The 24981-nt window shown below is 47.6% G+C and overlaps 1 protein-coding gene across 2 annotated transcripts; it reads right to left on the bottom strand.

The window, feature by feature from the left end:
• On the bottom strand, positions 1 to 22164 carry Entpd6 (ectonucleoside triphosphate diphosphohydrolase 6). Of its 2 annotated transcripts, XM_031372201.1 has the most exons (14): positions 21955 to 22164; positions 17892 to 18212; positions 15513 to 15589; positions 12717 to 12860; positions 11391 to 11466; positions 10574 to 10609; positions 9399 to 9487; positions 8193 to 8272; positions 7658 to 7722; positions 6253 to 6354; positions 4814 to 4951; positions 2612 to 2668; positions 1218 to 1330; positions 1 to 1057 (listed from the first exon to the last, which is right to left on the bottom strand). In XM_031372201.1, exons 2-14 carry the CDS (start codon positions 18181 to 18183, stop codon positions 959 to 961), a joined length of 1368 nt encoding a protein of 455 aa, XP_031228061.1. In that variant the 5' UTR covers positions 18184 to 18212; positions 21955 to 22164; the 3' UTR covers positions 1 to 958. The 2 variants fall into 2 exon arrangements, 1 of the variants encoding a protein (XP_031228061.1); XR_004118942.1 differs by lacking the exons at positions 1 to 1057; positions 1218 to 1330; positions 2612 to 2668; positions 4814 to 4951 and having other exon boundaries at positions 6303 to 6354; positions 9374 to 9487.
• Positions 22165 to 24981: the final 2817 nt, after the last annotated feature.

Raw genomic sequence — 24981 nt, 5'->3', positions numbered from 1 at the left:
GAGAAACCCTTGTAAACCTTTATTTCGAGTTGAAGAGTGGTGGCTCAGCTTATTCTCTGAACTGTACATTCACTGAGGGGACCACGGGGAAGCCAGCTGCAGCCGAGTGAGGAGGGTAAGGTAAGGGGTAATATGGTTCCAGGGCTGAGCTTTCTAATCGCCCCACTGGTCTGCAAGTGGCTCATAGCAGTAATACATTCACTGGGACATACTTGTGTCCAGGAGAAGGGCTCAGTTTTAACGTAAAGCACTCACAGCTCACAAGGTAGTACTTGAGCACATGGCTCTGAACATTCTCATAGCTCTGCTCACACCCACATGCCCTGCAAAGGTGGCACACAGGGTCTGCAAAGAGGCACTGTCCCATCTTCTTCCTACTCAGTGTCCCCACATCAATTAATGCTATACCATTCAAAGGTGGGACAGCAAATCTCCAGGTAACTTCACATATCTATTCTGAGGAAGAGATGGCCACATTCAAGATGCGCTCCCTTTGAAGTTGCACTGTCTGGGCCAGCTTACTTCATTTCCCACAACTCTGAGAAGGCAGAGAGGCCTGGCTCATGAGGGAACAGGGACTGGGCGACAAAACAAGACTCATGTCACAGAAACACATAAAAGCAGCCACAATCCTGCACACGGACGGGCTAGAACAGGGCTGCATCTCTACCTTAGCATACACCCTGGGCCCCATCTGGCTCCCTGCCCATGTGGAGGTAAGGCAGGGAGATGGCCTCAGGCCAGGCAGCATTCCTACCCTGGCCCTGCCCCAGCTAGTGTGGTGTAGCAGGGCTAGTATATGGGCCATGTCCCAGGCAAATCTGCAGATGACACTGCAGGCACAGAGGGTCTCCACCAGATGCAGGCTCCTCAAGGATGGTGTCATTTCCAAGACAGAGGGGTCCATGGAGTTGGGAGCCTTGGAATTCTGGTTGGGGCGGGGGCTAGGGCTCGGCTGCTACAAAGCAGGAATCTTCTGTCTCTTCAGGGAGTCGATGTAATGAAAAATAGCTCCCAGAGCCCAGCTGGTTTCAACATTGTCAATTTTCCGAGCCAGCTTGAAAAGACAAAGGAAAGGAGAAGAGAAGATCATGGACCTGAGCCGCAGAGACTTGGCAGTGGCTGAGGAGGGTAGACACAACACTGGGCTGTTTCCTAAAAGCAGGGATAGGAGCGGGAGATAAAAACTCACGAGGCACCCAGGATGCAATGCTTACCTTCAGCACCTTGTCCCGGGGAAAACCAAACTCATGGAGCAGTAGGCTGATGTAGGTGAGGTCCATGCAGGCAAAGGGGCTGCTTGGTGTCTGTGTCTCCAGGGTGCGGCACACTGAGAGAGATGCCAGCTCTCAGTTGGGTTCTAACAACCTCTAGTAGGGATGGAGCAGCAGCCCTGGGCCCAACTGCCGTGGGTGTTGCTCTTCACTTCTTTATTATTATTATTATTATGTTTCTCTGAGTGTTTCTCTGCATAGCCCTGGCTTTCCTGGAACTCATTCTGCAGACCAAGCCAGTCTTAAACTTAGAGATCCGCCTGCCTCTGCCTCCTAAGTGCTAGGATTAAAGGTGTGTGCCACCACTACCCAGTGCTCTTCACTTTTGATTTACTGTCAAACCACAGTGGAGTCATCCTATTGGCAGGCCAAGAGGCCAGTCTCAACCTCAGCTAAGCCTGGGTGCCAGGACCAAGAAGAATCTTGAATGTCTTACCTTGGGGTAACAGTGGAACCCCATCTCTGTATCTGAGACCCTCAAAACTTTCTAGGTGTCAACATACCTAGAATCAAGCTTTATGATAATGACATTAAAGCTAATTCTAAGTCTATCCTTGTGTGTGCCCTTGTGTGGGCACAGGGGACAGAGGAGAGACTCTGGTCTCCTGCTAGAGCAGGTCTCACTTGAACCTGGAGCCCAGCTGGTGGCCAACAAACCTTCAGCAATCCTTCTGTCAGCTCTGTCTTCTCCCCCTCAGCCTGGGCTTTGTAAGCATAGGCAACCACAGCTTTCTATGTGGGTTCTGGGTATCTGGGTTCAGAGTCTCGTGTTTGTGCAGCACACTCTCTCAAACCATTTCTATAGTTCCCAGAATCTATTCTTGATAGAGGGGCAAATCCACCTAGACACCAAAAGTCCAGGAAACAGCCAGCAAGTGACAGGAAAGCATGAAAGCGCCACTCTATTTGGTAGAGGAGTATGGGAAGAGAGGAGAAGAAAACTTCCTATGGAGAAAACCGCAAAGCTTCAGAGCTTTCAACTGCAAATTAGGAGCAGCAACCAGAAAGGGCTGAATATGGAGATGGCACTCAGTCTTGAGTGCCAGGGTGATGTGACACAGAAAGGGTGCAGGAAGGACATAGTAAGGAGAGCAAGGGCAGGCACTGGGACTGTGGCCTTTCACATCTGGGGATGTCTTCCACTGGAAGGTAGCATCTTGGATTTGGGCCTTAGGTGACCCGAGTACACTCTGCATCCTCCCCTTACACACCTCCCAGCGCTGTCTACTGGACAGAATAAAGTACCAAACCCAGCAATTCTGGGCCTTGTGCCCATCACAAGCACATGGGGGTTCTGTTCCCATAACCCCTTGGCCTGTCATCCTGACACCACTCACCATACTTGGCTGCTATCTCAAAGTCTCCAACTACAAGGCTGCCTCCTTTCTCTGCATCTGTTGGATAAGATAGACATCCATTCAGCAGGAACATGGTGGAACCATGTGATGCCACTGATGCCCCAGGCTGGCACTTGCAGACCCATACCAGGAGGTCCACATCACACACAAACATGCAGACGTGGGTCTTTCCTCTAGGTCTTTACTGCTGACCTCAGGGATCTGCCTGTACCCACTACTCCTGTGGGAATCCTGGGCCTCACGTATGCTGGGCAAGTGCTCTACCACAGAGCTACCAGAGTATCAGAGGAGGTGCAGTTAGGATGAGCAGATCTCTCTACCAGCACCACCCACAACAGGGGGCTAAGGAGGATCACCTTATCCCCCAACTGTGCAGTGTCCCCCAGGTAGCCTCACCAGTATCTCTGGGCCCCAAGAAAAAGCAAGCGCTTGAAACGAGCAACAGTGGAAGTGCATCAGGAAGTGAGTGAACTTCTTTAGTCTCTGGAAGCACTGCTTCTGTCCTCAGGGACTCACTGAGTTAATTAAGTGTCACTGTCATGGGTAGTCTAAACTCTTTCAAAGTCCAGTATGACCACGATAGCCAGTGAGATCACTTTTAGACAGCCCTACAGCTCCTGAGGACAGCCTAGGTGAGATGTCTGCTTCTTGGTAAGGACAACCTGTGGTGACAGCATGTGACTGTAGGGTTATTTTCCTTCCTCAGAGCTGTCACATACATAGTAGAAGTTATTCATAGGAAAGACAAGGGCTTCACAGAGCTGGTCTCAAAGCAGGACACCCCTACCCCCCACCCCGAAGGCTGCAGAGCTAAGTTGAAGTGGGGAACCCTGAACTGAAATGCCCATAGCTTTGGTGTGGTCAGAGGTATGCAAGTAAGTGTCCCCTGCTCCAGCTCTGGACCCAGTACATCAAAACCAAGCTGTCTTGGAACACACTGCCTCAGCCTTAACAATTTACCACTGCCTGGCACTCTCTCTACCTGCCCTGGAGCCAGAATATAGGCTGTGGGAATCTCCTGCTTCCAGGAAGCATAACTCAGCACGCTTGTTACCCCAGCCAATGCATCTATATTGCCTTGATTTATTTCTTTAAGGAAACTGTTTTGGGGGCTGGACAGTTGTCTTAGCAGTTAAGAGCACTGGCTGTTCTTCCAGAGGTCCAGGATTTGACTCTAGCATCTACAAGGCAGCTCACTACCACCTGTATCTCCAGTTCTAGGGGATCTAATGCTAACTTCTGGCCTCCATGGGCCAGTACATATGTGGTACATACAAGTATGAACAGACAACACACACATATGAGAGAAAGAGAGAGAGAAAGAGAGAGAGAAAGAGAGAGAGAAAGAGAGAAAGAGAGAGAGAGAAGGAGGGAGGGAGGGAGGGAGAGACATATAGACAGACAGAGACAAAGACAGAGAGACAGAGAGGGGGGAGAGACAGAGAGACAGAGACAGAGAGACAGAGAGAGGGGAGAGAGGGAAAGAGGGAGAGAGGGAGAGAGAGATTGATTAATTTAAACAACTCAGATTTTTGGGTGCTGGGGAGATAGCTTTCAGAGATTTGGAGTGCTTGTTGCTCTTGTAGAGGATTTGGTTCCCAGTATCCATGTTGTGGCTTACAGGCATCTTTATCTCCAGTTCCAGGAGACCCAATGCCCCTTTCTAGCCTCCACAGGCCAGCATGAATGTGGTGCACATACATACTTGCAGGCAGAACATTCATATATCTATATAGATTGGGTATAGGTATATAATCTAAATGATTTTTTTAAAGAAAAGTGTTTTTTGTTTTTTTTTGTTTTTTAAACCACCAAGGTACCTTTGTACCCCTTTCACAGACTGGCCACTGACAACCTCAACAAACCCCACTGGTTTGCTGTGTACCCTGCGCTGGCTCTTTAGACCAAGGTGAGCCCCTCAGAAAGACAGCATGTGGTTACCCATCCCAAGTGGCTCTTGAGCTGAGGCTACAGAGCAAGGCAAGCAGTACACACAGTGAGGGAGTGAAGAACAAGCCCTATTTTCTAACTGGCTCAAAGGAACTAGCTTACTTGTGAGAAGGTGCTTGTCCCTTCCTGCCTCTCTATCACATTGCCCGCTAAGCCTATTCACTTCACACATACCAACAAAGCCATTACTGGCTAGCACTGGTCCTCTGCCCAGATTGGCCTGTCCCTTACCTATAAGGCCAAAGCTGGCTGCAAGATCATAGTAGTAGGAAAACGCATAGAAGTCCACGTGCTGTGCCTCTTCTGTCCTGTGTACTTTATTCCGGAGGACTTCAGATACTCTGCTGGCACACAGCTCATAGAGGCCCACTGTAAAAGATGAGAGAAAGCACACAGCTAATGTGAACAAGCCCAAGGCACATAAGCCACACAGCTCCCAGGAGGCACTCTCTAGGCACTTGCAAGTCCTCAGGCATGGAGTTGCCCTAACCAAGAGGATCCTGTCTCTAGGCACTAGATGGTGTGCTGCCTGGCCCTGTGTCGTCCACCACACTTAGGGCATAGGTGTTTTTCACTCCATACTTGTTAACCTACAACCTCCCTACCTCAGAAACCAGGAAGTAGCTAGCCATGGGCCATCTGCCAGGCTATGTACCTGGATGGCAGGAAGCCCAGAAGTTACCAGACTCTGGAGATCATTCAACTTCCATGGCCATCCAATGGGCACTTTAATGACCCTGTCTCAGACTGGCTTTAACCAATCTCCCTCTCCTTCCCAGTGATCCTCCATGGGCCTCAGAGCTATGCTCTCAGCTCCCAGACTCCATTTCCTCTCCCTGACTGTGGTTAGATAAGCCACACTACCTCCTTATTCACTAAGGATTCAGCTGTTGCACATTCTGCACCCTTGACCAGAACACTGTTTAGATATGGGCCATTTGATCCTATCTCTTCACACCCTGGCTCAAATGCTATGCATGGCCTTCCTGGTTAGCAATGCCACCTGCATTGCCTCACCCATTCCACGTCATTTTGGCTTCAAGGCCCTTATTTCCTCATCGAATTCCTCCTATCGGAAAGCAGATACTGTGGCGGCAAGACCTGGCCTTCCCCCTGTTGCTTTTCTAGATACCTGTAAAAGCAGCCACCCACACAGACAAGGCTGTACCTTCCCCAAGTGCAATCCTTCCTGAGGAACAGGTTAGACCTACAAAACTGAAGACAGTCAAAGGACCCAGAGTAACAAGGACCAGGTTGAAGGCCTGTGACAGGGTGGTGGGGACTGTGCATCCTGGGCTGTTGGCAGGAAGCAGCCTTCATTTCTCTCTGCATAGACCTGGCCAGAGCAGGGCCTCTGAGCCAGAAGCCCAAATGTGGCTGTTTGTCTCAGGTCCACAGCAGCCAGCTCCTCCCCCACTGGAGGTCTGTCCAGAAACTGGGCTCTTTGGACAGAAGTGTTTGGTGACAGACAAGGAGACTTTGTGTAGACCCTGGCGAGGCCCCAGCTCTCCACAAAGGCCTTCACAATCTTGCCCCAGCTCTTGGTTGCCTGCACTCAGGGAAGGTATAGCCTTGGCTGTGTTGCTGTCTGCTTTGTACAGGTATCTGGAAAAGAAACGGGGAAGCAGATAATCATTGACCCTCATGAACCTGATAGCAGTGCCACCTACCTGCCTTCTCTCCTGAAATCCTATAGGTGACCTCCGCATGCTCCCACTCTCCTCTGAACCAGGGAGACAAACAGGGGCTGACCAGTTCCTTGTCATTCTCAGCTGAAATAGAGATGACCACGAAGGTAAGAAGAAAACAGTGCCATGACCATTAAAAGGAGCTTCAAAGGCTGGGTAGGGGCGCAACAGAGAATGCCATAGGCATTCCACAGGATGCCGGGGTGCAATGAGCACAATCTCCTAGGACAGTCCAGGTCGGCTGGAGAAAGGCCCTGCTCTGTCACAGGCAGCCAATCTCGCTTGCCTGGGAACATGACTACATCTCATGTCCCCTGAGCATCTAGGGTTCCAGACCCCAGGCCAAGTGCTATTTCCTCAGTTATCACAATGACCCTATTTGGAGGAGACTAATTGCAACCCACTTTTACAGATAGCTGAGGCTAGGAATAACTAACAGGCTTGTGGGAAGGCAAGGACAGGTGCCACCAGGTGTCACCATGCTGTAGAGTAGATCTGTGCTCCACAGCACGAACTGGGCCCAGAAGCCATGTCCTGAAGGCCTGTTCCCAGCCGCTAGCACTATTGAGCTAGGCTGAAACCTTTAGCAGGTGGACCCCAGGGGAAGTTAGGTCACCAGGGCATTTCCTTGAAGGAATCCTAGGATTTCTTTCATCCTTTGCTTCCTGCCACCAGCAGGTGAACAGTATGGCCTGCCACATGCTCCCTTCATGATGTCCTGATTCACCACAAGCCCAAAGGCAACATAAGTAAGTGACTGTGAACTTAAACCTCCAAAACCATAAGTCAAACAAACTCTTCTTTCTTGGTGTCATTCATCTCAGCTACTGTTAAGTGACAGAAAGCTGACACATGAAGTGATTCCAAATGCAGGTGATGTGGTTCAGAAATTATTTCCCTAGTATCTCTTCTTTTTTTTAACCAAAAAAATTCCCCTTTATTTTTATTTTATGTACATAGGTGTTTTGCCTACATATATATGGGTGTGTCACACATGTGCAATATTTGCAGGGGCTAGAAGAGGGCATAAGATCCCTTGGGGCTGGAGTTACAGACAGTTATGAACTCCCATCTGGGTGCTGGGATTAGAACCTGGGTCCTCTAGAAGAGTAGCCAGAGTTCTAAACCACTGTGCCATCTCTCTAGCAAGCCTCTAGTATCTCTTTCAAGAATGATAACTTAGGGGAATGTTCAAAGATAAAACACACCATCCATATCCTATCTTACCTTAGATCTAGACATATTCCAGCCAAGCTGATGGGTGGCCAATGGCTGATATGCTTCTCTGTAGTGCAGGAAGAAGGGGAGGAGGATGGGGAGGAAGAGGAGGAGGAAGAGGAGAGGCACTGAGAGAAGGGAGAGAACCTAGAACAAATGTTCTACTCACCAGGTTTCCCCTCCACACCACCCAAGATAGCCAGTCGTGCCGACATCAGTCCCAGCCCCAGGTAGCTGTGGAGACAAATCTTGGTGATGCTGGGCCACACATACACCTGCCTGGGCTCAATGTGAATAAGGTTTCCCTGCTTTTTCTATGAGCCCTGCGGCTGAAACATTAACTGAACTAAGAGCCTGTCTTGAGCTCTTAGGGAATCTGTACACATGACAGCGAGGGAGGCAGATTCCATTGGTTTTATGAGGTGCAAGAAGAACTCCTCCAAGTGCCTTGTGGCTAGCTGGCAGCCACACTCCTCACCTCTTAGTCTTTTCAAAGCCTCCCCCAAAGTAGAACAGAACAGGACAAGAACCAAGAAGAATGTGGTTTTACAGTGCATTTTAAAATGAAGCACATAGTAGAGGCAGGACAAGAAGGGCCCAGGAGGTCTCTTGGCACAAAAGATTCTGGGATCTGGCATCTATATGTGGAAAGGATCCCTCCATGAGGCGTCAATGGATGGCACACCAGGAGTGAGCAAACCCACCTGTAGGAATACAGCTTGTAAGTCCTGTTAAACATCTGCAGCGCTGTCAGGTGGCCGGGTGGGGAGGCCTGCAGGGTACCCTGGGGAAGAACATGAAGCTACTGGTACCCCGTTTTCCAGAGCACCGTGCCTTCCTCCCTGAATCATAGGACAGGGACACAATGAGTTTTCTACTACACTTTTGTTTTTGACGATGAAACAATGAGGAGCAAGGAGTAAAAACCAAACCCATGCAGGGTGCGCGGCTTCTCTTAGGAGAAGCTTTCTTTTTTTCTTTTTTTCTTTCTGTCCATATTAGGGACCAAACTAGGGCTTTTAAGTTCTAAGAACTTGACCAGTAGCCAAGCAGTAGTGGCACACGCCTTTAATCCCAGCACTTGGGAGGCAGAGGTAGGTGGATCTCTGAGTTCGAGGCCAGCCTGGTCTACAGAGTGAGTTCCAGGACAGCCAGGGATACACAGAGAAACCATGTCTCGAAAAACCAAAAAAAGAAAAAAAAAAAAAGAACTTGGCTAGTAAGCATCCTCTTCCTCCTCCTCCTCATCGTCATCATCCTCATCATCAACATCTTGAGATAAGGTCCTGTTAACTGGTCCAGGCTAGCTTTGCCCTCCTAATCCTCTAACCTCAGTCTCCCCAGGACTGGGATTACAGATGTACAGCACAAGAACAGCTGCATCTGCCTCTTCTGACACATATAGTCCAATTAGACTAGATAAGCATCCATCTCAAAAAGTGACTAGGACCACAGCTTCAGTTTCTAGTTGTATAAATATATTTATACCGTGTATTCCACTGGAAACAAGATGTGGCTGCAAAGAGAGGTATTTAAAATAGATGGCATGAAATGCAAGTTGCTTCTTCTTTTTTTTTAACCTCATTTAGAGCGTTTATTTTGAAGGCTGACCTCCCTTGCACCTATGAGCCATACTGTCCACTCTTGCTCCTGGAACTTTGTGGAGGATGGGAGGTATCTAGTCTCCAGCACAACACTAGTCATCATTTGACTTCACCTCAATGAAGAGCAGGTTTCTATTTTGGATTTTAGTGGGTAGAGTTAAAAATCTAAGTTGTTATCTGTGAGAGACCTCAGAGGGGCAGAGGACCTTCCCATGGCCAAGGGCCTTCTCTGAGGGGCCTCCGCTGGGTGACTGCAGCTCCCCTGGCTTTGATGCACACACCTGGTAAGCAGGCAGGACTGGTTACCTCGACACGTGGGAGGAAGGTGATCTGAGTGGATCCTCCGCCCAAATCCAGCATGCCCACACTGCCGCTTCCTGGGGTCTTCAGACTGCCTAGATCACAGTGAGTAAAGGCATAGATAGTGCTGTCATGTTAGGAAGGATATGCGGACACCAGGAAGATCAAAGAGAGGTCAGAAGCCCTTCTGCATGGGAGGAAAAGGCAACTACTTAGAGGTAACCAAGAGCCACGGCTCTGCATGCTGTGGCTGTGGTGTGAATGACAGGATCACACTGACCACTGGGAGAAACACTGACCCTGCTCTATCTTCTGACAAGGCTGGTTCACCGTCCCAGAAACACTAACTTTGCTATTCTGACACAGGTCCACTCTGTGAGGCATCCTCTTTGGCTAGCCCCATCCTAGACTCAGTACTCCCAAAGTATCTGAGCTAGACAGCCCTAACCAATCCGCCAGCATCTCTATGCCCTCATATTGGTGAGACTGGCCAGGAAAACCCTTTCTTCCTTCTACATACAGACATACTGCCATTCTCCAGTAAAGGGGCCACACTGAGAACAAACTGCAAGTGTCTCTTCACAACCTGTTTCCACAGGCAGATGTTGCTGCCAGAGCGGATCTCAGCATGCATATCATATCCAATATTTTAAGACTTGACTAGTTTTTTTAATCTTTATTTTTTAAAAAAAGATTTATTTATTTTATGTATTTAAGTACTCTATCTGCATGCACACCTTACACCTGAGTGACAGAAGAGGACATCAGATCCCATTATTGATGGCTGTGAGCCACCATGTGATTGAGTTCATAGAACTGAACTCAGGACCTCTGGAAGAGCAAAGTGTGCTCCTTACCACTGAGCCATCTCCCCAGGCTCATGACTAGGTTTTATTCACTGCTTCTCTTTGGCTACAGGGCAAAGCTCCAGTGGATGTTGGGCTGGGGCTGTGCTGAGAGAAGAGGAAGGGTAGTAAGATGCTCTAAACACAGGCACATATGGACTGACTCTGCCTGGCCTGTCTGGACATGCTGCCACCCTAGTCTGCCCCCAAGCCAGCAACACTGAACCTGGGCGTTATGGTAATGGGGCCTCTGCACTTCAGGAAGCCTGGCCCTGGCAGGCACTCCTTTCCTAGGGATGGTAAGCCATTAGCTTTTCCCATCGGGTAGACACACACCTGTCAGGAAGTTGACAGTGATCCATGCCGAAACACCTGTAAGAGAATGGCACAAGTATTTTAAGAGTTTGAAATGTATTTTCTGTGTATGGGTGTTATACTTGCATGAATGTCTGTGAACTTTGTGTGTGCCTGATATCCATGAAGGCCAAAAGTGGGGTTAAAGCCCCTGGAACTAGAGTTATGGATGCTTATAAGCCACCAAGTAGAAGGTGGGAACTGAATTTGGATCTTCTGCAAGAGCAGCCAGACTCCATTTTAACTCTTGACACATGGGGCTGCTACCTACTTCCATGCTCCTTGAGGGCATGGTGGGCATTGCTTGCTACTCCCAGCCAAGAACCCAGGGTCTTCGGGCACACACTAAACCCTTACAACACATTACCACATGCCATGCCTCCTCCAGGATTTTGTCACCAGCTTCCACTTTTAAAAGAGGCAGAAAAAGAATCCAATGTCCCCTCTGCCCTCCAGACAAGCTCACTCTTAAGGTCATTTAAAATCAGTAGCCAGGGAGGAACCTCAAGTATCTGATTCAGAATGAGTTCTATAACCACATATTCCCAGCATGGCAGCAACTAGTGTTCTTTAAATGCCCTTAGAACTCAAAACATGATGTTTCGAAGGCTTCATTTGTGCCAGGTTTGGTGCTGGTCAAGAAAAGAGCTTGTCTCTAACAACAAAACTGTTGTACACAAGACCTTGACCTGGCCTAGCGACGGTGCCTTCAGGCTTGGAGTCAATGCAGCAGCAGCAGCGGCGGCGTGTTTGTCTGACTGGGACATGCATTGATGAGATGCTCATTTGTCAACTCTACCTTCATCTGTGCCATTCATGATGGAAACACAGTCATCCCCTACAAGGAAGGGCGATGCCTTGAACACCTCCTTCACCTAAACACAAAAAGAAACATTTCTTAGCCCAGCATGGAGCTACAGCTTTATGGACTTCATTTGTACTCCCAGAACTTGGAAGGCAGGAGATCTGGAGTTTGAGGTCAGGCTGGTCTACACAGTGAGTATCTCACCCTCTACCCAAGCCAGGGCAGGAAGGATATATTTAATCATCAGAATTAAGATCACAAGTTCCCAAGGATGTGTTCAGCTGGCTTTGACAGAACACTTGAGGGTTCTGTAGTGTTCTGTAAGGCAAAGCTTTCACTATTTCAAGCTTCTCCAATCCTCTATAGAGGTGTCCTTGGCTGATATCCCTAGAATAGCTAAAGAACATGCCACTCCAGGTACTCCATCTTTAACTGTTGGGGATAGCAGAGTTCTGAGAGAAAAGACAGCCTAGAGAGGGTTGGCATGCACCCAGCCTGATGAGTCCCAAACACTGCCTGGCTTTGGGTTGGGATATGAAGGGCAAAAAGCCCTATGAGGCAGGGCTTAAGCTTGAGGACCACTCATATGGTCTGCATATATAAACGTAAAAACATGAGCCATCAGAGCCTGGCAGAGGGAGAAGGGGGTGTGAGCAATTGGGTATGTTTCTTTACTTTCTAAGGAGTCCCAGGACGTAAGACTTCAGTGTGCTTGCCTCTGTTGTAGCTTAAGAAGGTGTAGTATGCCACCATCTTGTATAAAAACAATATAAGAATAATCTAGAAGTTGAGGGAGACTGTACCTTCCAAAACTTGATAGATGGGAAGAAAATTAGCAATATATTCTGGGGATGAGGATGTAGCCCTAGTATAAGTACAAAATGGCTGTCTGGGGACACAAAGTCCCCTAAGAAGCACTGGAACTGGGGAAGAGGCTGAGGGTTTCTTGGGTAGTCACAAATGAGCTCAGGTTAAGATGCCAGTCCAGCTCATACACCTGGGGGCCACTCTTTAGATGCACAACATAATTAAAAAAAAAAGTCATTTTCCTAAATGTCTCAAAGAAGATTCCTAAGGTTATACTGTTAAAATTCCAATGGTTTTCTCTTCTATGTTTGCCTGCTTGACACTAACTGGAAGGTTAGTGGCTATTGTGTTCTAAGACAGTGTCTCACTCTGTAGCTCATAAAGGCCTCTGGCTTAAGATCTTGCTCTGCCACCTAGGTGCAGGGGTGACAGATGTACACCGTCATGCCCAGCATGGTTAGTGTTTTTAGTGATCCTTGGCCACCTTCCAGTTGGGGGAATGGCTAAGCTTACCTTTTGCAGCAACTTCTGAGCCTTTTCTCCTGGCAGCAGGCGCAAACCAGCTGTGGCCTTGAGAACCAGAGGGGTGGCCTTCCAGAAATCATATGGAATATGTTGCTTAGCAACATTGAGAAGCTCCTGGATCCCCTGAGCACTCTGTGGATGATGTGAAAGCAAATCAGGGCTGTTATACATATTGCAGGTACCACCATGCTTTAAAATGTGTATTTAAATATGTTATCTAACTTAAGAATTAAATTTGGGGTATGTGTATGTGCGCACAAGCACATTTTCACATGTAGAGATCAGAGGACAACCTCCAGGAATCAGTTCTCGCCTTCTACCTTGTGTAGGCAGGGTCTCTCTTGATTCTGCTATGGCATGACTTATACAAGCTACATGACTCACCACACTGAGGTTTTCATGTGGGTTTTGGGACTTGAACTCAGGTCAGCAGGTACGTGAAGCCAGTGCTTTTACCTGTATACACACCTCCTGACCCCTTTCTCTAATTTTCAAAAACAGCAAGAGCTTGCATCACGTAGCACTAGCCAGCTGTGGTCAGAACATGGAGGACAGCCCTTGGCATAAAACATGGCATGTGAAAACAAGTCAACTGCCATGGGCTGAGCCTCCTTGTACATAACTTCCATGTTTTCTGAACAAGATTTATGCTCTGGTCTGTCACTACCTCTGCTGGTTAGTTTTGTGTCAAGTTGACACAAGCTAGAGTTACTTGAAAGAGGTGAAGCTCTTTCAAGATCTTGCCTCCATAAGATTCAGCTGTGGGGCGTTTTCTTACCTAGTGACTGATGGGGGAAGGCCTAGCCCATTGGGTGGTGGTGCCATCCCTGGTCTGGTGGTCCTGGGTTCTATACAAAAGTAGGCTGAGTAAGCCACGAGGAACAAGTCGAGTCATGGCCTCTGCATCAGATCCTGCCTCTAGGTTCCTACCTTACTTGAGTCCCTGTCCTGGCTTCCTTCATTGATAGACTTGCAATGTGGAAGTGCAAACTCAATAAACTCTTTCCTCCCCAACTTGCTTTTTGGTCATGGTGTTCATCAAAGCAATAGAGATCCTAACTAAGACACCACCCCTCACTGGGTGACCTCACAGGTTGTGACTACTTCTCTGTACGTCATAAGCATGGGGAAACTAGCAAATTCTAGGGTCACTCATTGAACTGAGTCCCATTAATAGCCTCATTGAGGGGAGTCCCATCACCTGCCAGAAACCTCAAAGGGCGGCTCAGATGTAAACATGGATAAATGGTAAAGCCTGTCCAGAGGCAAACTCACTTTCTTTTTATCTAGAACTCCGACTCCACAAATCCACCCATGCCCTTGCACATGTGGGTGACAGAGTGTGTGTTAGATGACATAATGTTCCTCTCTACTGTGTATGCAAAATAAAAACAGGGAGAAGTCTCAAATATTTGTCCAAGGACATACAAAGTGGGTCTTGAAGGCTCCGTGAGACAGCAGGGCAGCCAGGACACTTATCTCACTGAGTGTGTGTCACCTATCTACAAGTCAGATTTTGTATTCCCCTAGTTAATTAATCTAAGCATGACATTCAATTTGGTTTACTGGATGGCTATCCCTGAGTCACCAATTCCTCTGTTATATAGGTAAGACTTGTACTACCTGTTTGAAACCATGATGCAGCTATAACCATAGCTCATGCCCTGGAACGCTGGATCTGGGCTAAGGATGTGGCTTACACATGAGAGGCCCTGATTTTCATATGTAGCATTTAAAAGAAAAAGATAAAGGAATGACAGGAAGGTCAGAACTCTCTGATCTTCACAAGCAATTTCTGCTTTTGAAGAGAGCCAGGTGCCCTCAGCTCATCTACGCTAGCACACTAAAGCATTAAGGACATCAGAAGTCTAAATGCTTCACATCCACAGAAATCCTTATTTCACTTTAATGAAATTTGCTCTATACTTATTTATTCTATTACATTTATTTGGTTTGTGGCCTTCATAAATTATGTGTGCTTTGTATTTACTATTTTCTGAGGGGTGGGTTCTGGGGATGAGGCCCAGGGATCAGACGTGCTAAGCAAGCACCTGACCACTGAGCTTCTCTGCTAGCCCTGGTCTAACAGTTTTAACATGAATATTTTTAGTAAATGTTCCTTCAATCAGAGGAACGGCAATGAAAAATTAAAATTCCAAATGCACTATGGGAGTTGCAGCTCAGTGTCGGAGCACTGGCCTACCCTCGGGAAGCCCTGGGTTCTATGCCTAGCTCCCTGGATCACAGACTATCATGCAAAACTTACATGACAATGACAAATATTTTAAGGTCCAAATACAGCCTTCTTTTCTTCATTTTATTGCTTGTAGGAGCATTTTTGCCTGTATGTGTGTCTGTGTACCTTGTGTGCGCCATGCCCACAGAGGCCAGAAGAAGGCAGTGGATTCCCTGGGACTGGAGTTATAGGTAGTAATAAGCTGCTATGTAGGTACTAGAAGGTGAACCTGGATCCTCTGAAAGAACTGTCAGTGTTCTTAACCACTGAGCCATCTCTCTAGCTCCATAAATAATGCTTCTGTACACCTGTGGATGTGGGCTTCTGAATTGCATAAGGATTAGGGAAGGGCCTCATGATGTACACCACACTGGTGGGTGAGACCTGTACCTCTCTCTCCTCTCTCCCTCAGGAGAACACCAGATCCCAGGCAGTGAGGAAGATATCTCTCTCAGGGGATAGCCAACTGATCCAGTTCAGAAGGGGCTGGCTAGTAAGTCTGTTAGGGGACACTGGAAGGGTAAACAGACATAAAAGAAGATGGTTACCTTTTCAACATCATCAGCATAAGCAGAAAGCCCAGGCTTCAGTGCTTTAAAAGTTTCTTGGGTCAAGGTGGGAGTTTCTAAAGGGAAAACATTTTTAAAAGATGGAACTATAAATATATACAAAGAGTTATGAGGATATACAACAGAGACTAACCGATGTTAAGAACAGAGGCCCAGCCATGATGACCAATTAAGAGGGATTATTTTTGTTTAAATTCTGCAATTTACCAGGCAGTGGTGGCACATGCCTTTAATCCCAGAACTTGAGAGGCAGAGGCAGGCGGATTTCTGGGTTCAAGGCTAGCCTGATCTACAGAGTTCCAGGACAGCTAGGGCTACACAGAGAAACCCTGTCTCGAAAAACAAGAAAACAAAAACCAAAAAAAAAAAAAAAAAAAAAATTAAATTCTGTAATTTAGTTTAGCTGAGTAAAGTCTACACCAGAGCTCTCCTTTATTAAATGTGTGTGTGCATACATGTGTGCGCATGTGGGTCTATGTGTGTAAAGGCAGGCTGGGGTGAATGTGTTTGCCTAGCAAGCTAGAGGCCCTGGAATTGATTCCAGCACTGTAAAAAGCAGACAAACAACCCACACCCCAACTTTACTGAGTATATCTTACTTAAAATTTAAGATAACTCTTGCTGATTTAACAAGATAAATGATCTTAAACTGTAACATAAAATGAAGCCCATAATTATAAGATGATATCCTTCTATGGGCCTTGAACAAGCTCCTGAAGGTTTTTTTTTCCTTCTTAAGAAGTTGAGTGTTTGATGTTAGGAGGAGTGGACTACACTGCAGTAAGGAAAGTGTCCAGAGGCATCCCGTGGCTGAGGACGGCACTTCAAAATAGGAATATGTAAATATGAGGACCCGAAAAACAGGAACAAAACTTTTCAAAACGACTGTTCTCCCTAAAGACAAACACTGGATTATTGTTAGTACTGCTTTAAACTTAAATTACTTTTAAAAACTTGGTGCTAGAAATTGACTCAGGGCCTCAGACATGCAAGAAAAATGTTCTACCACTGAGCAATCCCTTTCAACCACCCCTGTTACATTTGATCTCAAGACCAATTTTGGAGGCGAGTAAATAGATCTGGTGTTTAAATGTTTAGCTACTGCGATAAGTATAGAGGTATCAACGCACCAATGGGACAAATGTACAGAAGGACAGAGCATCATTTATGCCTTCCAGTCAGCAAAAATTTATTAAATTGTTACTATTGTTGTTGTTTTTCAGACATGTACTACTGGCTGTCCTGGAACTCACTATGCACACCAGGCTGACCTTGGACTCACAGAGATCTGCCTGCCTCTGCCTCTACTGGAATTAAAGGCATGCACCACCACATCCAGCTTAACTGTTAAAATTTAACACCTTAAATGTATGCAGACTTTTAAAATCTAAATTATTCTCAATAATTTTTTTTAAAGCAAAGTTCTGGCCCAAACACATAAAATTATATAAAACTTAAATCAGAAGCAAGTAAAACAGGCTACTGTAGTTCTGGTAAGAGCTGCCAGGGGTCTCATGCTGACAGAGCCAGGATGACAATGCCAGGATGGTGTCTAGTTACTAGGGACCTGGATATGGGACTGGAACAGAGCAGAGGGACAGAAAGCTGACTGACTGAAAGTCAGATGCACGAAGAGGGCAGATTTTAGGGCAACAGACAAGTGAGCTAAGTAAAGACCCAGGCAGCCTAGGGATCCAGGAGAAAAGCATCTATCTTCTGTCTAATGTCCCCATTCCTGGGAAGACAAGCTGGTAGGGCCTGAGGTCCAGTCCCCTCAGAGCCATGCAGGACATACAGCAGCAGATCTGCAAGCCTCAGTCCCAGGTTTCTGCTACTGCTCTGACTTGCCTGGGTTTCTGGCTTCTGTGAGCCTGACTCTGGAGTTGTTTCCCACCTTGAGCTCTCCCAATATCAACATGACACAGCCCAAATTACAGGTTCAGCCACAAGGCCTGCTGTGGACACAGGGAGGGGACAGGCTACTAAATGTCCTCTAGGGTCTTAGCTCCCCATCAATGTTAGTCACTGCTCACTAGTGTTAAGAAGCGCCTTGGGCTCCGGGGTACTTCAGAGGCACGAGCTTTGTATCCACTGAGTATCTCTTAGTAACTGCACTTTTTTTTTCAAGTGGTCTGGTACTCAAACCCAGGCCCTTACATTTGTTTCTCCCACTGAGTTTTTCCCCAGTGTCTTAATAATTTCATGTTAGCAAGCTTCTTTCTACATTACTATGGAGCTGGGGCTCAAGCCACACACTGTCTTCTGAAGTAAGGAATTCTCAAGAGCCTGGCCCTGAGAGTGGGGAAGGCAGATCCTATGTCTGTGCCCATAACTCATGGCTCAGAGTCAGACAGATACCTCCAGGTGGCCGGGCAAACTGGAAGACATGGATGCGGGTGCCGGTGCTCCCAGCATCAAACATGATCCCATAGAAGACCTCATGACCACGTGTAGCTGAGCCTGGGGAGCTGAAGGCCTGCTGGGTCCACCGTGCCCCGGAGGCAGCCCCAGCAATGGTGAAGAAGGCCTGGGCAGCAGAGGCCCGGTGCCACTTGATATAGGCGACATAGATGAACAGGCCCACACACAGTCCGAGGGGATATGCCACCTTCGTCATCCGCAGGGTCCCATGGTTTGGTATTTTTCTCATTTCTCAGTCTGCTGGGAACTATGTAGCCGCTGTTGGTTGAAGGGAGAACAATTAAGTAAATCACATTAGGCTGTAGCCTACAGTGCATGTCAGAAGTTCCTAGGTATGGGGATGAAGTATGTAGCCCAATACTGGTCTGCACCCCACTCCCCAGGAATGAGAGGCTTTTCTTGACTTTCTCGATGATTCTGGAAGGGATGGTCCAGGACTGAGGGTTATAAACACTGGGTAACTTATAAACAAAACATACTGGGACGTGCTGCTGCTTGTATCAAAGAACCCAGTGTCCACAGACCATTCCAGGTGATAGATCCACAGGACCTACCCATTCTTCAAATCTTCACTCACACTTCTATTCTAAGATTGTACCTGCAGGACTTACTTTCCCGGGAGCTTAAAACTGGCCATCTGAACAACGACAGTGAACCTGAGACAGGTATCAAACATTGAGCTTATTTTTTTCTGGAAGTTTAGTGGAAACTGCTTTTCATTTGTAAGAAACATTCCTGTCAAGGGGTAAATGATATCTGGTACTTTCAAAGCCTATACAACTCTAGTCGGGTAGCAAAATGAATCAAATTGATGCCATCAGTTTTGTGGTCCAATATACTCTAAACAAAATCATTCACTCATTTTTAAAATACAATTTTTAATTTTTCAGAAAGGGTTATTGAGACAGGTTTTTTTGATATGTAGTCCGGGCTGGCCTCAAACCTCAATCTTCCTGCCTCTGCCTTTTTAGTACCATACCTCTGGATATTAATTTTTTTTTTTTTTTTTTTTTTTTTTTTTTTTAGTAGCTCCTGGTCTCAAAAAGATGAGAAGTGATGGCCCTGCATCTCAAGGCTTCTCCTTTCTTCAAGGGATGTCTGCTAGTCTTTTCACACCTCACACTCTTCAGTTATTGAAATGCAGCAGCTAATCCTGGAAAAGCAGGAGGCTTGGTGGTATGGGCTACAAGTAGGACTTGTGTTCTGCGGGCAGCAGTGTGTGACTAGGTTAGGCTAATTCCTCCAAGGGTCTCCTCTGCATGGCGGGTGGCTGTTCATGAAGGACCATCACATAACTTACAAAGGAATCTGGAAATTCAATGTGCTCAAGGGGAGCCACAAAGAAAATAAGCTCTACAGGCTTTGTAGATGGGCAGAGGACACATCACATGGCAACCAGGCAGAAAGACCCTGTGGCTGCCCTGCTCGAGAGAGCAGTAGTTCTATGCCAGGGAACTCATCCTGAGCTGGTCTGGGTGAAGCAGAAGTGGGATGACACTATCCACAGTGCAGGCCTTCCCTGGATCCATTTCTGGTCACACTCAAACAAACACTCTTGGGCAAGCAGCCCAGGTCATACCAACTCTGCCTCTGAGCCCCAGGGAAGAGACCCAAACTGGGGCAAGAAAATAAGACAAAGCTTTCCCCCATTCCTGTCATATGTAGGGGCTCAGGAAGATCCTCTTGGCAGATGCCAAGGAGTGAGCCTCCCTTGCCAGGCCCCAACTCCTGCCATAATCTGGTTCTTACTTGGTTCCTCTGCACTTAAAGAGCTACCCACTGTTCTCATGATCTCGTCTCATCCATCACCTGCTGTGGCCTGGCACTTGCACCTCATTCCATACCTTTGATCCTTGCCCAAGCATTCCAAGAACAGTGCTTCTTTTTGCTCTGAAAACCCAGCTCCTACCTGTCCCAGGCCCTCTGTGCACATGCTATTATCCATTCCCAGAATGTTCAGCCCTCAACTGGGCCAATTTTGTCCAATTCTGACCCTATCCCAAAACCTCTGCTAAAATTCTACTGCCACTGCCTTCCCCAGCCTGAACATCTTCATCGTGTGCTCTGAGCGCCCTACACCAACCTGTAAATACAAGATTCTACTTTAGACAACCTGACAATACTTATCAACTCTCAGGTCTACAATCATCGCATTTACATATCAGTAAGCTCTGGACGATATGAACAATCCAAACAGAACATCATATCCAGGGGGTACAGGACCAGAACTGGACAAACTGGTCCACAGGATATCCATGTCTCAGGCTCAGCTCCAAACATCAACTTTCTTCTGTTGGGTTGGAATGTTTAATACACAGCTAAGGAGCTTGCAGGAAGAACCAATTACTTTTCTCTAGCTATGTCTAACAGCCAGTGGTGGTATACTGATCAGACTCCCAAAAGGCTCACGGAGAACGACTCAGCCTTGGTTCACACTTTACAGAACAGAGTTTGCAGCAGCCCCTGCAGCAGCAGCTTGAACTAAAGCCAAGTGGAGAATGAGCAGGAAGTGGAACAGGAAGCACTGTGTGGTGGCAAACAGGGGTGACTTGGAGAGGGCCACCTCCTATCAGGTAGATACTGGAGTCAGAGAATGTAGGTGTGGCATTAGAAGGGAAGGAGGGGAGGCTGGATCCCGGAAACAGGTCCTGTCTGATTTGAACTGGCAGCTGCCAGAGTTTTAAAGTATGCTTGCATTAAAATACAGGAACCAAGCCATGATTGCAAATGACTGCTGTACATGCTAAGCATGTGTCCCAACATAAAGCACACTAACAAAGCATCACGTATTTCTCCTGGTAGTTATAGAAAGGGGGGAAAAAACACACATGAACAGCCCTGTGAAGACCACCTCCTGATTCTTTTGCAGGGTGCCATGCCTGTGTAGGCCAGTAGGTTCTCCCAGACCTAAGTACACAGAGAGCTGTGAAACTCTCAGGTTCTGTCCATGAGGCTCCAGGAGGGACTCAGGCACACACCATTATTAGCCTACACTTCTCCCAGAGCAGGAGGAGAAAAGGGGAACTCCAATACTTAGATTTGCCTTTATGCTTGCTGCATTATGTTCAAGGACTAAGCACACTGTTAAAACAGTGGTAACAGGAATAGGGAAATCTCCCCTCCACGATATTCAGCCCTCTTCATGGCTTTGCAGTATCCCAGGAGCAACCCTGTAATCACATTCATCTGCCCCTCCCTAGGGAATCTCCTTCCCCGTGTCTAGATTTTCCTACTGTGGCTATGAGCGGTCCCTACACTCCCTGTGATATAGGATGTGTAGCCTCACCACACCTGATCGTGGGGTACAAGGACCTGCAGAGACATAAAAGGGCCAGGTGAATGATTCCTTTGGATAGATTCTCAGGGTGAAGGGCTGTGTCCACTGTTATCTACTCAGCAATGTAGTCTCAAAAACCAATTATTTCCAGATGCTTTTAAAATAAAAGCGCGATCCCTCTGAGTCCCTGTCCTTCTACATTCTGCGTGTCTACATCAGGACCTTTCTCTCTCCTTTAGCCTGAAGCACCTGTGGCCACACACCAACTCAGGCAGATCCACCCTGACCCCTGGCAAGCTCTTCGACGTCGTCACCACCGTTCCCACCTTCCACACAATCAGAACATAGAGTTTCCCGAGCCTCCCAGCTGGACTGTCCAGGGCAGAAGGGGAGGCGCCTGGGGCGGGTCAGCATAGGCTAGCCGAATGAATGGACGCCACAGGGCAGTGGGCAGCATTTGGGCAGAGACCCCCGCTGATTGGCCTAAGCTCAGAGTCCCACGGTGTGTTGTAGACAGTGCTAGGGTTACGCAGCCGGGACAGCCAGCCAGCCAGCCAGCTGAATGGAAAGAGAGCGCAAGTGACCCTGAGGCCTCCCTAAGGAGCTGTCTCCAGGCCCAGGGAGGTGTCAGGCATTAGAACTGTACCACAGGGAACCCTGTCACTGGCGCGCGTGGGGAGACCAACCGTAGTCAGTTATCCGGGCCAAGCTGGCCCCGCTTACCCTGCACGGCCCCTCCGGAGAGGTAGTGGCGTTGCCGGAGGCAGACAGCGACCACACACCGAGCGCCTAGCTCTCCAGCCCCCGTCGGCGTTAACAGAGCCTTAACGCGTGGAAGCAAACCCCAGCAGAAGCCGAGAAGCTGTCTCCGCCTACGTGCACTTTGCGTCACCCGGTGGGCAGGACGGCGTTGGTGCGCGTGCGCCGTAGCGCTTGCCGGCCACGCAGGCGCAATAGCCATGTGGGTTTTGTTTGGTTGAGTGTTTTTCTTTCTGCCAGTAGGGGGCTCTGTAGCAAGAACTTCTCTTGGATCCTTCTGTCAAGTGCTGAAGCGCGGGAGGAACCGAGCTGTGTCTTGACTAGTATAGGAGTTACTTCAATCTCATCCATCACCTTGTCCTTCTGTGGGCTTTCTTCCTGGATCCCTCCACACCCGAGTTGCTTCCTCTTTTACTTTCAAGGGAATACGTGATAGGAGATGCATTCACAACAGAGAACGCGGTGCTATCAAGCCTCCTTTATCCTTGGCCATATTTTCGGATGTCTTCGTAGAAGCCACAGGGTTGTCAGCTTCTAACTGCAGCGAGACTCCTAATGTATGTCCCTAACTCATCTGTCTGAATGTCTCCCAAGTTGGTTGCCTGTTCTCCACCGAATCAGGACTCCTCTTCTTCCTGCTCATGTGATAACATCTGTACATTGGGTTGCGGGGCACTGGCCTTTGTCCAAGAAGTCGTCCCTGTCTATCTTCTGGGAAAGCCTAGAAGCAAGGATTTCTAACGGCAAGACAGGGTACTCGGGTGGGAGGCAGAGACTGGTGGATTTCTTAGTTCAAGGCCAGCCTGGTCTACAGAGTGAGTTCCAGGACAGCCAGGGATACACAGAGAAACCCTGTCTCGAAACAAACAAACAAACAAACAAAAAAGACAGGGTACTCGGAGAGCGAGTTGGTGGATGCTAACCACAGAGTGCAGAGATAGTGTGTGAAAGTAGGGTTGGCCACCAACCAAGGACTGCACATGGTGGGTCTGATTGTTCTGGCAGCACGTGTATAGTAGAAGATTGTAAATTCCACCATCAATAGTAGGAGAGGACCTCGGCCCCGTGAAGGTTCTGTGCCCCAGTGTAGGGGAAAGCCAGGGCCAAGAAGTGGGAGAGGGTGGGGTGGCAGGCATGGGGAGGGGGGAGGCAACAGGGGTTTGTTCTTGTTGTTTTTGTTTGTTTGTTTGTTGGAGGGGAAATTGAGAAAAGAGAAATTTACATGTAAATAAAGAAATTATCTAATAAAAAAAAAAAAAGAAAGTAGGGTTGGCAATCGCTAGTAGTCCCGTGAAACCATTGTAAACGGCCATGTGAGCAGCTCATTGGACCTTGCCTTGTCTTACTAATAAAACCACTAAGATCTGATTACAACAGAAGTCTATATGGTCTCTTATTTGGCGGATCTTAAAAGCTCCCCTTCCCCCTTCCCTGGCTGTTTTGTTGTACATAAAGCTACAGTATCCCAAGAACTATCTTGCTACCCACTATGGATGTGCTGTCGGAGAGAGTCTTAGTCTTAGTATTGGAATTGGCTATGATAAACTATATACTCTTTGAAAACAACTCCACAGATACGATTCAATTTTCTCTTTAGTCATTGGACTAACTAACACTCTTACAATTAATGTGGGAAAGCGTGGGTTCCCCACATCTTCAACAGCGGAATCCTTCCAAACGCAGAGTTCTTTGCTAACTTGTAGTAGAAAAACTGCACCTCACAGTTTCGACTTAATTTTCTAGTGTTTTGAAGTTTGTTCGTGGACCTGTAAGGACCCTGCTTCTGTCTGCCTCCTTCAGATTTTTTTTTTTTCGAGACAGGGTTTCTCTGTATAGCCCTGGTTGTTGATAAAAGACAAATTTAAGGGATTAGAGGGGAAGATAAACCTTAACGATGCCTAAGATTGCACCCTTTTGTTGTTCAAAACCAGGAGGAAGGTGTAGTAGGTATATCCACAGGGCCACCTCTATGTAAATGCTGGCGGGGGTTGGGGGGAGGAGGCGACCTGCAGCTGCAAAAGCATCTCCTGCATGAGGACCTAATTGAGGACTGCCTGAGAGACCAAGGGTTGCAGCGCCAACAATGGCCAGCCAATCAGGGACTGTTATTTAGAAGAGATGCATTCTTGGGACCAATGGGGCCTGGGTGGATGGTATTAAAGGAGCTTGAAGCCTTGTTCAGATAAGCTTGCTGCTCTGCTTCTCATCTGCTCCCCTAGTCTGTGTTGCTGACTCCGCACCACCTCACCTTCAACCCCCAAAGGGCAGGTAGGGCCAGGCAGCAAGTAGGCCAGGGCACAGGCGGCAGGAATGGTCATGTTTTAGGGCATACAAAGATTGCTCTTTGCCCCAGTAAGTGCCTAATTATAGGCACTATAATTCTAGGCTGACACAGGTCTTTGCAAGGTCATAAAGTGACCTACCTCAATTTCACTACTTTGAGTTTCCAGGGCTCTTATTATGAAGTGCTCATTGTTTCTCACATTTATTCTTAATCATTATATAGTCTTATTATGAAAAGATCGTTTCTTTTTTTTTAAAGATTTATTTATTTTATATATGTGAGTACACTGTCACTGTCTTCAGACACACCAGAAGAAGGAATCGGATCCTATTATAGATGGTTGTGAGCCACCATATGGTTGCTGGAATTTGAACTCAGGACCTTCAGAAGAGCAGTCGGTGCTCCTAACCGCTGAGCCATCCTCTCCAGCCCTCTCATTGTTTCTTTTTTTTTTTCTTTTAAAGATGTATTTTATTTATTTTATGTGGATGAGTACACTGTATCTGTATTGATGGCCATGAGCCATCATGTGTGTGGCTGCTGGGAATTGAACTCAGGACCTCTGCCCGCCCGGCTCACTCCAACTCTGCTAGCTCCGGCCCCACTCTGGCGTAATTCACTGTAGCTGTCTTCAGATGTACCAGAAGAGGGCATCCGATCTCATTACGGGTGGTTGTGAGCCACCATGTGGTTGCTGGGATCCGAAC

The sequence above is a fragment of the Mastomys coucha genome, unplaced genomic scaffold (genome assembly GCF_008632895.1).
Source record: "Mastomys coucha isolate ucsf_1 unplaced genomic scaffold, UCSF_Mcou_1 pScaffold15, whole genome shotgun sequence".
Lineage (NCBI taxonomy): Eukaryota > Metazoa > Chordata > Mammalia > Rodentia > Muridae > Mastomys > Mastomys coucha.
Note: the sequence above shows the minus strand (reverse complement) of the source record. Positions and strands in the feature narration are given on the sequence as shown.

What these genes read in the sequence shown, in the direction of transcription:
- Entpd6 (XM_031372201.1), bottom strand. Translation starts at nt 18,183, where the DNA reads ATGAGAAAAATACCAAACCATGGGACCCTGCGGATGACGAAGGTGGCA. An exon ending in ATGCTGATGATGTTGAAAAG is followed by an intron (nt 12,861 to 15,512) that starts GTAACCATCTTC and finishes CATCATCCACAG; the next exon opens with AGTGCTCAGGGGATCCAGGA. An exon ending in CCCGGGACAAGGTGCTGAAG is followed by an intron (nt 1,058 to 1,217) that starts GTAAGCATTGCA and finishes TGTCTTTTCAAG; the next exon opens with CTGGCTCGGAAAATTGACAA.